General features: G+C 40.9%; 1 protein-coding gene across 3 annotated transcripts in view; it reads right to left on the bottom strand.

Moving 5' to 3' along the window:
• Positions 1-14,292, bottom strand: part of ADAM12 (ADAM metallopeptidase domain 12) — a 171,205-nt gene that overhangs the window by 141,023 nt on the left and 15,890 nt on the right. For all 3 annotated transcript variants that reach the window (XR_010473363.1, XM_021292029.2, XM_065066740.1), the window contains exon 2: positions 13,226-13,359. Coding sequence is in view for 2 of the 3 variants with exons in the window: in XM_021292029.2 (XP_021147704.2) it covers positions 13,226-13,359 (134 nt within the window). In the remaining variant the exon portion in view is untranslated. The remainder of the gene's footprint in view (positions 1-13,225; positions 13,360-14,292) is intronic.

The raw sequence follows: 14,292 nt of genomic DNA, 5'->3' as shown, positions 1-14,292 counted from the left end.
ATGCAAACTTTACCTCAGGCTAAATACATGGGACAAGTTATTTCCTCTCCATCTATCAAGGCCGTGACGGTGACATTGCATCAACAGACAAGACACAGCTCCCTAAAACTGAAGAAGCAAATTTGCACATTCAGGGGAGATGCAGAGGAATGATTTTGTGGGAAAGATAAAGACAGCAATAAATTGCTGTAAAATGTTATTGTTGGCTGAATAATTTTCTCACCAGCTCACAACAGACTGGCAGGTGCAAGACAGCTGAGGAACTTTTGAAACTCTCGCTGCTATGACTAGAAAATAGAAGCATATAATATAAAAATGTGAAATGGCACAGCATACAGCGGTATTTCCAAATCATTGGACTTGACCGTGATGGCTCATGTAAGAATTCAGCTTCAGAAATACACCTTGGTGAAACACAGCTTTGTGTTTTACCAGCGATATACTGATTTGCCTTTCACTGAGAAAGATTCTGCTGGTAAAAACAAACCAACATCACCATTAATGACTTCAAGCAGACACTGGAGTCTTCCTCGAAATTGTTCAGTAATGAAGGTTATGAAGAATTTTTTTGTATTGCTGTAAAAACAACCAAAAAACCACAAAAAGCACAAAAAAACAAATTCAATCTCTCCTTGTTACCTGCCAAAGCTTATTAGAATTATAGAAAATATTTGTTCAGCTCTCGCACCAAATAATGAGGGATCCCCCTACCCACAAGACACTTATCTTCATACACACCAGCCAAAATGTCTGTAATAGGTGATCCTGTTGCAAATTTTAAGCTCTTTAGTGATGACACAGCTAATATCCACACTTTCAATGGCTGGATACTGGTTTTATTTCCTTTACAATATGCTGGGTTTGGGTGTTTGTAGTCGTTTGGGGTGTCTCCCCCCTCCCGCTGCCTAGTCCTAAAATTAGAACAACTCTACATATATGAAGTCGCTGACATTGGCAAGTGTGCTACAAGGACACACCGATAAGCTCTTTGCTTCCAAATGTGATTCCATTGCGGAAGCCTTGACAGGAATTTCACTCAACGCTATTTATCTTCCCTTTCAACTACTTGATTTTATGATTTGATTTCGGCGCACAAGCTTGGTGGCACCTTATTCTCACATATTGTTGCAAAAATTTTTCAAATTGTGACAGAGTATTTGTATATATGTATAGATATATAGATATAGATGGTATAGGCATAGATAGTGATATACATACTATATCAATATCGATACAGACGTAAGTACTGGGACATTCAGGAATGCAATGGGGACGCCTCAGGAACCTCTTTTAAAGAAATGGCCCCCAAAGAGCCGTCATTCTCTCCATCTCAAACATACAGATTTGGAGAAATTGCCAAATACTAATGAAGGCTGAAATTAGAGTTGACTTCAATTCCACAAGTAGAGATTTGTTCTTAAGTTAGTTAGTAAAAGATGCATGGAAGCGTGCTGAAACTAATACATTTGATTTTAAAAATTACTTGATGCTTGATGATTAAATTGCATATTTGAAAGCAGTAAAATGTACAGGTGAAAGAAAAATACATAATACACCAAATCTCATTTCTCAAAATGTTGCTTAAAATAAAGTGTTTTCACGTCAACATTAATCTCCCTCAACGAAAGGTGATCGTGCTAAACTTGGACTGATTTATATGGCTCATCATACACTATAAAAATCTCAGTTAATGTTCTTCATAGTACTTACAAGCTGCTCTCAAATTGCCTCCAAGATTTTAACAGTGAAAATCCTCGTATGCAGCATTGCAAACACTCCTCTTTAATTCTTTGGGAACTAAAATCTTGAAAATATTTGTTCCCTTGCTCTGAGAACACATGCGTGATCTATTCACACATGTAAGACATCCCTCTTTCCCCCAGAACAGCAAATCCTTGCTCTCTAAAAGTTGTACAGCAAGAGTACGGACACAAATAATACTTTTAATCTGAAAAGGCCATCGCCAAAGTCTAATCGATCTCCCGTGGCTTGGCTTAAGCTTTATTCCCATTTTACAGACGGAAAAGGGCGGTAAAATGGGAGAGGTTTGACTGCAAAAAGGCAAACAATTGAAGTTTCCATCTTGAAAAATAAGACCAACTGTTTCTATCAATGACTTAAATTTGCCGTCTGTGACTTGCAGCGCGTTCCCAGGCTCTTGGTCCCTGTGGTGTTGCCGTTTCCTTTCCTCTGTCCCTGTGGGGATCCCAGGAATTGGCCCTTTGGCCTGGGGGCTCCCACATGTCGCGGTTTAAACCAGCCCAGCCCAGCCCTGGTTGGTCCCTTTTTACCTTTATAACCAGCACACCAAAGCAATTCTGCACTAAAACTTGCAATGAAAATAAAAAAGAAAAGGAGGTCAATATTTTGAAATGTCTTTTTTGTTGGTATTGAAGCCTTTTACAATCAGAAATCCTGAAATAATAAATAGAATCTCAATATAGTATGAAATACAGCACTTGGTGTTTAATTGTGGGCATTTAAATTGATTTTAATTTCTCTCTGCAGGGTGTACTTTTGGGGTTTGGTTTTGGCTTTACACGTGTCAGTCACTTATTCACGGTAATTTACATGCCCCAGTGTATCTCAATAGCTACTTCACTAACAAACATGGCATCTCTTGGCAATAAAAGGTTAAAATTCACTTTGCCCCCTGACTATAACAGAAATACCTTTGCAAGCTAATGACTGTAACAGGCCACTCTGTTCCCAAATAAACATTCTAGGGATTTCCTGAGGTGTTTTTTTGTTTTGCTTTTTCTTTTTCATTCTATTTTTTTCTCCTCTCCCATCTTTTTAATTGAGGGAAAATAACTTGCAGGGCACAGCCAGCTTATATGCTATTTCAGTCAAAATTGGGTGTATGTTTTCTTTCTATACACTTTTTAAACTGAAAAAAAAATACATTTACACAGCTTCTGGATATTCATTTTATAGGAAAAAAAATAATCTTTAAAGCTTCTCCAACTCATCTCCTCCTGCCAGCTTCCCTTGCCAACTCTGTCTTCGTAACGCCAGTAAATGCCAAAAAGAGTCTGGTTTGAACAATGTTTCTGTCTGTTGAAACCAAGAGAAAGGCAGTTTATGTTGGAGATACTCGATTTAGTGATCCCACTTTTTATTCTGTTGCTGAAAACACACCCTGGCCGTGTCAGCGTAGGCAGAGGGGAGCGTGCAAAGTTAAACCAGAAATATGCTAAAAGCTGCTCTGAGGACAAAATTACACAGTTCCTCTTATTGGCTTTTCCCACAACAGATTCATTTCCAGAAACTCCCCTCTCTGAAAAAGGCAGATTCAGTATCTGCCAAGTAAATGGTCCTTTTTGGGGCAGGGATACTATGGCTGTTTAGATTAACACATCTGAGAGCTTTTGTCTCACCATCACTTGCCAGGAGCTGAAGCAAAACCTCCTTGAGCAGCCTTTCTTTTTCAGTACGAGATGTACTTAATGTGAAAACATCGAGGGAAAGATGATGGAACGGGTGAAACCCAAGTAAATAATGTCCTCTGAGAGACACCAGTGTGGGATTCCATCCAAGGCTGCTGCCCAAAGGAGCCTGTCATCTCCAACACTCACCCAAATGAAGTGTCCCGGAAAACCGCATCCACCGGCGTGTAAAAATTAGGCGTTTCAGTGAAGATCTGATCCTCCCCTTGCTGGGCAGCAGCTTTGACTAAAAAACATTTACTCCTGTGCTCCTTTAATTCAAGAAGAGACTGGACAACGTCCTCAGACACATGGTGTGACCGGTGGGGTTGTGCTGAGCAAGGACAGGAGTTGGACTCCATGACCCTTGTGGGTCCCTTCCAGCTCAGGACATTCTATGATTTAAGCAGCCTCAGGTAGCAAATACAATTCTCCCAAATACTAAATTGACTAAATTGCTGGTACCTGGGAAGGAGGCAAATCACTCCAGACAGTGACGACTGGCTGGAAAGGTTTGGCAGGTTCACCCTAAAAGGACCATTTTCGTGCAGAACTTCAGTGCTTCTCAAAGGACGTGCTCAGTGGAGGGAGAAGGAGCAAACAAGGAGATGAACCCTGCCAAGAAACTGCCCAGTAGCTCCTGGTGGAGATCAATGGTCAGAAGAGAACGAGGGAACAAGTTCATTCGGTAGAAGCAAAGTAAAGTTGATCCTAAGGCGGACACACAGTAAGGGCAAAGGAATGAGGGCAGGACCTTAAAGTACTTCATTTCCTGAGAGTGATTCAAACTTCAGAGGAAACAACATATGAGCACCCTGGGACTTGGGGCAGAGGATGAAAAGGCAATGAGAAAGTCAGAGCTGGAGATCTAAACAGAGCTCAACGCGTTCTGGTTTGCTGAGAAGCAACGAGAGGTGACGAGACCCCTCCTTGGATTCAGTGGCCCCGTCAAAGCAACTGTGTGTCCCTAAGTGCTGTATCAGGGTGAGCAAACACACACTTCAGTACAACCTGTGTTGGCAGCAGATTTATCGTTACACTGACCAGAAATGTCCCAGCAGGACAGGGATGAGATCAAGTCCAGTAAGACGCCAGCAGAGCCTGGCAGCATCCCCTGTCACACACACATCGCACCAATGGAAAAGCTTCGCACAGATTATCACCAAATGCACTTCGTCTCCAGTCTCACTGAACTTCACCACTCCACCGTGTCCACAAAGCTGTAAATTGCAACCGTATTGTTGAATAAAGCTCCAAAAGCTCAATTACTCTTTAAAACTGTGTCCTTGAAGAAAGACAGTGCACAAAAGGGACACACAATTTCCTCAAGACAGAAACTGAACACAAACTTTCTGCTACAATATCACAATGATATAGATCAGTTTTACCTCATCTACACAAGCTTTTCAAAAACAATTAGCAGGTTTTTTGGCAGCCACTTTATTGCTAGAAAAATAGTAACACTTTGAAACCCTTGTATTGTCAAGATATTACTACTGCATTTAAAAAAGCCTTATTATCAATCTGAATTATTTTTTCTTATCAAGCCTTAAACTGCTTCTAAACTCTATGGCTTCTTGTTACAATACGAGAATGAGAAATATTCGTATAGAAGAGGTAAATCAACTGGGGTTTGAGTAAATCATATTGGAATAGAATTATAATTCAACAAGAAAGCCACCAGACTTGTTAATAATAGGACTTGGTGGATCGATCAGCTAAATTTACCTCTTCATCCTTAAAATATACAGAGTACAATTCAATTTACTAAGGCTTCCTGAGATAAGGGTCATCATCACGGTGTACGTCAGCAGCTCTTAGTTTCCATGGCCTTCCCCTGCTCAGAGAACTTGAGGCATTGGAAGAGCCCCAAGTTCTTCTGCTGTTACCTCCAAGCCCTCAAATGCCTCCTTGCAGGAGCTGAACGCTCCACACAGCAAGAGCACATGGTGGGAGAGAGATCCTGCTGCAGGAATTGCGGTGTGTTCAGTCTGACTCAAGGCAATCACAATAAGAATTAAGAACAAGAGAGATTCTCCTTTTGCCCGTAAAAAAAAAAAAATAATAATCACGTGTTCATAGCTGGAAAGCAACACATTATTTCAATCCAGCACTGAAATTCATACCTTACGCTCGCAAAATCTGTTGCAAGAGACATGAAATAGCCAAGTATAAGCTAAATTAATTCAATATGAAAATGTCTCCGTACAAGCACTTCACAAACCCGGCATTATGCTGCATAATTGCAAGAACTTGATTTTAGATTTTAGTACCACGTTGAAGTGTTGCTAGCATTAACCGCGTCATTAAGATGAAAATATTTTTTCCGTTTTCTTACAGAAAGTAAGATCTGTTTGTTTGGCTTTTTAAATGCCAGTCTGAAAGCTCATGTTGAAGAGCATCGCTTCAGCCCCACCACCTTCCAGAGGAACATATGAATGGATTCCTCGAGCCCGAATCTGAGACGCTACCTCATCGCTGGTGGGTCCCAGGCAGCAAACGCAACAAAGCGCTTCTGCAGAGTCGCATCGTGTGGAACCGCTGGCAGCGGGAGGCCGGGGGTACGGGCAGACAGAGCTCGCCCAAGACTCTTATATCACTGCAGATCTTTACTGGCCAAGTATGACAAAATTCCTCCCAACAGCTCAGCGTGATACAGGCTCATGAAAGGGACTTTCACCCCATCGAGGGCTCCAAGATGCTGAAAGGAGGCGGGGGGTGTCTGGTGGATGGTTAATATAAAACTCTCCGTTTTCTGTTTATTGAAATAGCAATCTCTCCCAATAATATCTGCTATTTATATTGTGCATAAACTATTGCACAAAACTTAACACACTGTATCACTTAAGCTAAAAATGAAATGGACCGTTTTCTGGGATGAATCCCAATTGCTTAACACTTCCCAGTATGCCCAAGCGTTTCAGGCAGGAAATGAATACTCGTGTATCTCGTCTAAACTGGGGCACTGATTCAGTGCAGACAGAGAAAAGAATTTCCCCTACTCAGTCACCAACACAAAGATTTTATTGGTGGTCCCAGCCCCAGGCATTTCTCAACCCTGTAGCTGCTGTGTGAGACCCAGCAACTCCCCAGGGCCAGGATATACCTAACAACATTTCTAAAAAAAATTCATAAATGAAATAATCAGATTGATCAATTGGTTAAAGACAGATACGGGGCTGTCTGAGATGCAGAAAATGTGTTTCCTCCATGAGGAGGGGTGGATTTAAGCTGCTTTTGCTCACCCAGTGAAGCAACCCAGCCCTACTTGCATAGTCACAGACATTCAACCAAGAATCAGAGGAGGTGACACACTCCCTTTCCTAACAGTTCCATGCAAAAATTATGCTATTTCTGAATTAAACAAATGCAGAATGTTATTAAATAATAAAGCACATTTGAACTAATTGGCTCTCACAGTAGCCCTACAAGGCAAGGCTAGAGGTATAATAAAACAAAACAAAACAACCCCGATTGTTTACTAGGCTATTAAATTAATGGCTACCAGGTTACTATTTAAAGGCTCAAGGTGCAGACCGCCCGTAGAATTTTATCGAGGATTAGTGGAGTTTCTCCCACCGCTGAGCTGTCTGTGCCAAGCTGCATTCCCAGCTGATGACACAGCCCCGGCAGCATGCACAGCTCTGCCTCTTCTATTCGATACTCGTGAGTCATAAAAATATGGAGAGGACTATAAATTCTGTTTATGCCTCTCTCTCTTCAGATATGTAAAACAACTATGTAAAAGAGCTTTGAAAGCTGTCCTCTCAGTCTTCAAAGACTTGTTTAAGCAGCACTGTATGATTCCCCTTAATACAATTGTCTGGAAGTCTAAACTTGGTAATTATTTCAAATGAAAAAGAACAGCAGGAGGCTCTGTTGAAGGGAATATAAACAATTATCACTTGCACGAAGGCTATGCCAGTTACGAAACAAACTTGAATGGCTTTGCTCTTGAGAACACCGAGCACTAAATTCATTATTGGATATAGCAAGCCTCTCAGCTGTACTCCATACATCAAACCCTATATGAGAGTCGCACGAGATGTGCAGCAAAGAGGGGAAACATGAACCGGCACAGAGATCTCATTAAATTGGGGTCTTTCTAACGAGAGCACCAATAACTTCATAATAATACCGAAGCTGGTGTGGTGGATGATAGACTGGACTATGATAGACCATGCCTATTCTGCCAGTTTGCAAGAGAAATGTCATAATGCAAGAGCATAAAGACAGGATCAAACGGGCAAGGCTGATCCCTGCTTGGCAGGTTCGAGAATGTTCTCGAATCTTCAGCATTATTCCTGTGGCTTTTTAACAAATTCGAAGTTATTTCTTGCCTCTTCCAATGAGTTTTTGTTTCAGTGGCAAAAATCCCTATTTCAGTAGGTGTTGAATTAGGCCCTTGTAGTGAAGGCATGGAAAAAAATGCAAAAAGCTGGAAAAAAACATGAGTGCAACATCTGATAAATCTGGAGAATCATAAAGATAACTAACAACTGTCAGAGCTCATAATGTTTGTACAGATAGTGAAGAACTTCACATTGAAATTCAAGTAATCAGTGTCCAGAATGACATACAGATAATCAAGATTCTGATGTTTGTTTATGAACATGATCCATAACAATACTTTGCGAATGAGGCAGGCAGAAACACAAAAGCCACTTCTTTGCAAGCTCAATGAGATGCAATGCATGCTAAACAGTAAAAAATGGCAATCTTCTGCCACTTTACATGCAGAATCTTTTGAGCTGTGACAAGCATATACTTAAAAACCACAAGAAATACGGTCTAAGTGTATATTTATAGCTGGCTTCATCTTTATCTTTGCATTTCATTGCTAGAGTTTATATTCAAAGTATAACATACCACCAAGAAAGAAAAAAAAGAAGTGTTGCTACAAGGAAAGGAATTCTGTCTACTCATCTTTTTGGAAAACACTTCTTTCAGATTTCAATTTGCAAACCTGATTTATAACAGCCCAACCAAAGGAAAGAAACTGACTCACATGAGCTTGTAATCTGGCCTTGAAAGCTTAAACTTGGTGAAGGAGTTTTAATGTTCTCTGAATCCATCTCCCTCTCCCCAAAGGGGAAACGAATTTCTGATTTATTTGGATTTATTTTATGGGTGTTGGAGTCCTAGCTGTTCTTCATCAGGGAACCCTCTGCAGGTTTTCCCATCCTCTCTGCCCACCATGGGCATCTTGCTTTTCCTTGGCTTGCCTCTAACCCCAACAACAACAGCTCCACATCTCCTGGTGGGTGCAAAGTCATCCAGCTTCTCTGCCATCAAACAAAAGGTCTGCAAGCTAGGGGGGAGGTTGCTGATCCAATATACTTTTTATATATCAAGGTCAGTGGTATCACTTTAAAAGAGTCAAGCGGGACTCACCGTGATTCAAGTGGATGAAGGGTCTGATCCTTGACAGGTATCTTGTATTCATGTCCCTTCTCATAGTTAAATATTTTTTAAAAGTTACACAGCAAAATTTGCTCCTTGTCCTCTATACATTTAACATTAAACCCCAAATTCTCTGCATCATTTGAAAACAACCTGGACTAGCAACTTGTCATCTCAAAACAACCTAAAGCCTCTCAGGGCTTTCCAGCTCCTTGCACGGCTCTTCAGAGACCATGCCCAACTCCATGCTGCCAAGTCCTTCAATCCCTGCCCAAGTACATTCAGATTTGGCTTCACAAATGGCAATTGTAGCCTGAGTGGAGCATACATCTGTGTATGGAGCAGTGTAATATTGCACTCAGACAGGTACAGACATCAGATTTACAAAAGTATGTGTATAAGCATCAAAACACGCAAAGCACCGCCCGATAAGGAGAGTTACACCTAACTTGCTTGTATGCTTTTAGAAACCTCAGAGGATTAAATCTTTCAAAGCACTTGATGAGCCTCGTGCTTATATTGGAGTCCTCGCAGGTGCCAGCAATGGCACCACAGATGCTGCACAGCCAAGAGCAGAGGAAAAACCCCACACCCGAGTGACAGATGCCACAACCTGAGGGCTCTGTGTTTACTTGCATAATCGATCATGTCATATACACCCAAAATGTTTTCCATTTCCCAGAAACGTAATGCATTTTAAGATCTGCACTAAACCCTGGATACAAAGCCAACTTCATTAATGAGCGTGTCACTCCAGGAGGACGAAAGTCAGCTCAGGGCAGTGCCACACCAGGACCCCCCAGCCTTCCACCTACTGCATATCTGCTCCGGATGCTCCTGCCAGGCAGCGCTTCCACCCAGTTACAACCCTTTAAACACAGAAATGGAGACAAAAACCCCTTAATGCCCACATGAAATGCTTCCTTTGGAGCGCTCATCTCTCCAGGAGAAGGCACGTGCTCCGGTGTAATGCAACCAACATTACCTGACCTACAGCTCCCGGGACACAGGGATCTGGCACACGGTAACCATGGGGCGTCCCTAACAGGGTGTGAGGATAAAAGCTGAAGCCAAACAGATGGTCCTTGAAAAAAATCTCCCCTGAAGTGTTCTGCGTACTAAAACATCACTTACCCAACTCCCATCAAACTTGGCTTGATTTGCAAGTCTCAAGCCAAGTTTGGAGAAAAATATTCAGCTGGAAACATGTGGGGAGAAAGAGTCTTTTTCTTGCACTTGAATAACATAAAAACGAAAAAATTTTGTTCAAACCTTAGAATAAATTAAGAAAAATAGAACCCAGCCCTCTTGGGTTTAAATCAAGCACTGAGGGGAAAAAAAAAATAAATCAACACAGAACGCAAAGTGATGAACAAATGAAAGAGAAGTGGAAAGAGAACTGGAGCTATAATGTATAATGACCTATCAACACGTTCTATAATGTACACAAAATTTCACTAAAAACGGAAATCACATCCGTACGGAATAGGGGCAGCTATTGTCTGAAAGCGCAGAGCAACGTTGCACAACACTCCAGGGTCCTGAGGTCGCCGTCACACACCCACAAATACAGTTACTCATCGGTACAACTGGGTACTCCAAATAGCAGCCACTAATTTTAGCAGCACGTTCAGGATTAGCAACAGAATATTATACTAAGTTAATAAAAGAATGTAACTGGGCACCATTAAAATATTCCAACTGAAAAGGATGTAAATTTTCTGGATTCAACAAAAGATGCCAGGAGAACTGTTAACAACCACTAACTAGATGAGCAGCATGGTACAGTTGCAAAAATGTGCATTCATTTCCATAGTAACTTAAATATGCATATGTAATTTTTTAAATGGGCTTCAGTATATATAAAGTTTATATGAGCATATGCATCCTTTTAAACAAGAAAGAAACAGCAGCATTTCTGAAATAATACTACCACAATGAGATCCTGGCCTTGGTCTCTTATAACTTGAGGTGCAGAGGGCAGGGAGAAACATCAATCTGCCCAGTAAATGATGGGTTCTCTCCAGAAACAAAATACTACATTTATACTTAGGGAACCCCAAATTCTTTATATATAATTTGATTACATGTCTGATTTTAAAATTGGATTTTTCCTCCCATTAATTTGAACCGTCATCCTTCGGAAGTACCTAAATCATCAGATGTCCTTGAAAAAGTACACCCTAACTGCATTGAAGTAAAACCAGGCTATAGCTAAGGAAGCTTTTTAGTTTTTACTTCTCAGTAAATGTAATTTTATTGCTGCTGGTGAGTGAGTCCGTGTGTTTGTGTGATTAGTCAGGGTGACTAGTTTCAGCTTTTTGCTTCTCCTCTGCACAGGGTATCGCGTAGACGGCTCTCACTGAGAAAGTCATTAGCTCAATAATAATTCCTGACAGATTCTGAATGAGATATTCCAACAGCTACCGCAGTGACTCCTGGGGTAAATAAAAGGACAGTTTTATCTTTGAGATGGGAGTGAAAGAGTACACTGCACTAAATGACTAACGAGGTTTCTCAGGGACTAATTGTTAAACAAGAGTATTTATGATCAGAGGATTGGAGAATGGGACTATCATTGCAAAGTAATTATCTCTACACAAATAACTTTAATACTTTGGCATTTTTATAACCACTACGTTATTTATTTTACTATCTATTCTATTGCAATACCACTCCCCTGGTTGCAAGTACACAGCACTTTATACTTTTTTTTAATTTCATATAAATTAAAATAAAATGGAGGAACACTCTGAAATGAGTTGAAGAACAATAGGTCCCATTTAACCATCAAATACAACAGTATTTAACTTTTGTGCTTTTGATCAATATTTACGTGACAAGCTATTAAATACTCTTCTCCTCTACCAGTTTAATGCTGTTGTTCTTCCCACAGCCTGATCTGCACTTTTGTGTATTTAATTTATAACAGTTTCCATGGAAAAGAAGTATTCAAAGAAAAAAAAAGTGCTGATACAGCACATGGATCTTTCTACCAAACCACAAATCTTTTCTAATGTTCGTCTTAAACTGAAAGCAATTCTGGGAAACAAATTAATGGTATAAATCACATTATCATTACTCACATAAAGATACTCTGTTCTAACTCTCTCGGAAAGCTACAGTGAGTAGCTAGAAGAATTCTGTATGGAGAATGCCTGTTTCTAATTAAATGATCTAAAAATAGAGTTTACATACATCTAGGACCAAGCCATCTGTGTTATCTCTCTAAGATAAGCTGTTATACACCCAAATGATATCCCTTTCATCACTGCACATATTCAAAACTAGGACTGGCCCTTCTGTCCCATTTCAGAGGGGAAAAAGAAAAAGGAAGCACATTTTTAATCAGACAAGATTTTCTGAACATCAGATCAGATCTCTTGCTTTGGAATCTCTTTTCACACCTACTCCTGTCAATCAGAAGCAGCATGATTCAAAACTCTGAGGCAGCAGGCAAGTAGGATTCCTCCATGAAGGACTTGCCCAATGCAGTAAGAAGAGCTGGTTTCAATGGGCTGTCTGCATTATTTGTGTGGGGGATTCTTGCATTTTCTTTTTTTAACAAAAGCAAACACCACCACCACCCACAAGTGTTGAAAAATCTAACTTTTTAATCTTCATATTGACAATTAAAAGAAGAATGTAAAAAGGGCTTTGGAACAAAACGGAACCTGGGTTAAAAAGGCTGGGTAAGAGACTCCCTTGACATCTTTTGGTGATAATAAACAACAACAACCTGTCCTCATACTTCAAGCAGGAGACCAAGGAGACAGAAAACAGACCTTTTCCCCTAAAAACAGCTACCTATATTATCAGCCAATGTCCGAGGGGAAAAAAAAAAGGAGGAAAGCTTATCAGGGCCTGTCGAGAGGGGGAAACAATCCCTGCTCAGTCAGAGCCAGCGATGGATTATCCCTTGTTAGGGAAAGGGAGCGTGATGGCATTTGGGATTGGGCTCCAGGTAACGCCTCAGGCTGCACTCAACAAAGCAACATTATTTACACCTCTCCTTAAAGTTCTTGCTGTCAGACTGTATTGAATCAAACAAATGTGTTGGTTGTATTTGCCCCTCCCCTCAGCTCTGAGGCTGTTTTGCTGTTGCATGATAAAATCTCAAGCAATGGAAGTTAACCTCTTTTTAAAAATCTATTTCACTTTAACCTTCCATTTCTGCCACTTGACAGTAAAAAGGTATTAATTTCAACCAAAGACCTTATCCATTTTCTTGACTTAGGTAAGCAACAATTTTACACAGCAGATTCTCTACAAAAAAATTATTAAAAATACACTTATAACATATACAAAGTAAATGCACTTAGTAATACTTTCCCCTAAAGCCTTCCAATTGTATTAGACCTTAGAATAAAATAACAAGCAAAATGAAGACTAACCTTCGAATAAATGCCATTTACTGGTCTCCACTGTTCTCCGTTCAAAAGGAAGGGAACTGTTATCTCATAATCTTTTGACTGGTCCTTTGGCATCTGCTGTCTGGAGGACTCCAATCTGCCATCCACATTCTCGCCTGGGGACGGGGAGAAGCATTTCACATTAGTCGGGAACAGCATCTGACAACATGAACCTTGTTATTTAGGGGACCTGGCAGTATATTTCAAAAGGAAAAAATGCAGGAAAAGGATTAAACAGTAAAACCTTGTGCGGTCATATTGTCAGTGTCAAAACCTAAACACATTTCTCAAAGAGCTGGGGTTCTGGGAGAGAAGCATTGAGGTGATTTCCAGCGTTGATTAGATGGTGCGTTTCTGTAGCAGCAGACGACACAGACTGCACGTAAGGAGTAGAGATAGCAGGATGAAAAGATAAGGAGTTGGGATGCAAGACTTAAATACAAAAATCTGGAGAAATATTGGCACCACTATTCAAAGTGTTACATTAATCACCATACTAGAGTCTGGTATTTTTATTCCATTTACAATGACTGGTCAGGGGAATGTCCTAGCTGGCTGTCTTTTCAGTGTCACGTTAAGAGGGTAAGCAGGCTGCAGGGATTTAGAAGAGAGAAGATTTTATCAGGGCTCTTTTTCCATAGTTAAGGTAAGAAATTAGCCTTGATCATTCCACTCCCCAAGCCCTCCTCTCCCCATCCCTCTTCCCGGATACAGTTGCTCTGGATCAGATTCAAACAGTGGTGGCAGGAGGAGGGACAGTGCCCCAGGGGGTGTCATGGGAGCTCTACCGTCCCCGAGGCGAACAAACCCTGCGGTTACACGACACAGGCTCCCTAAGGGCACAGTGACTCCAGATTTTCCCTTATATCCTTCCCGTTTCTGCAGTGGGGTCCACTGGTCCTCCCACTTTGCGAGTTGGAGTCACAGCATCGATGTAACAACCCGGTTTGGGGTTCCTGAAAACTCCAGGTTAATTGTACACAGCAGGTTTACCGGGTTTAATCCTCAGTATTTTATTATCCCCCCAAACACTTCTTAATGGACCATCT

The sequence above is a fragment of the Columba livia genome, chromosome 6, assembly GCF_036013475.1.
Source record: "Columba livia isolate bColLiv1 breed racing homer chromosome 6, bColLiv1.pat.W.v2, whole genome shotgun sequence".
Lineage (NCBI taxonomy): Eukaryota > Metazoa > Chordata > Aves > Columbiformes > Columbidae > Columba > Columba livia.
The sequence above is the reverse complement of the archived record's forward strand: the minus strand, read 5'-3'. Positions and strand labels throughout refer to the sequence as shown.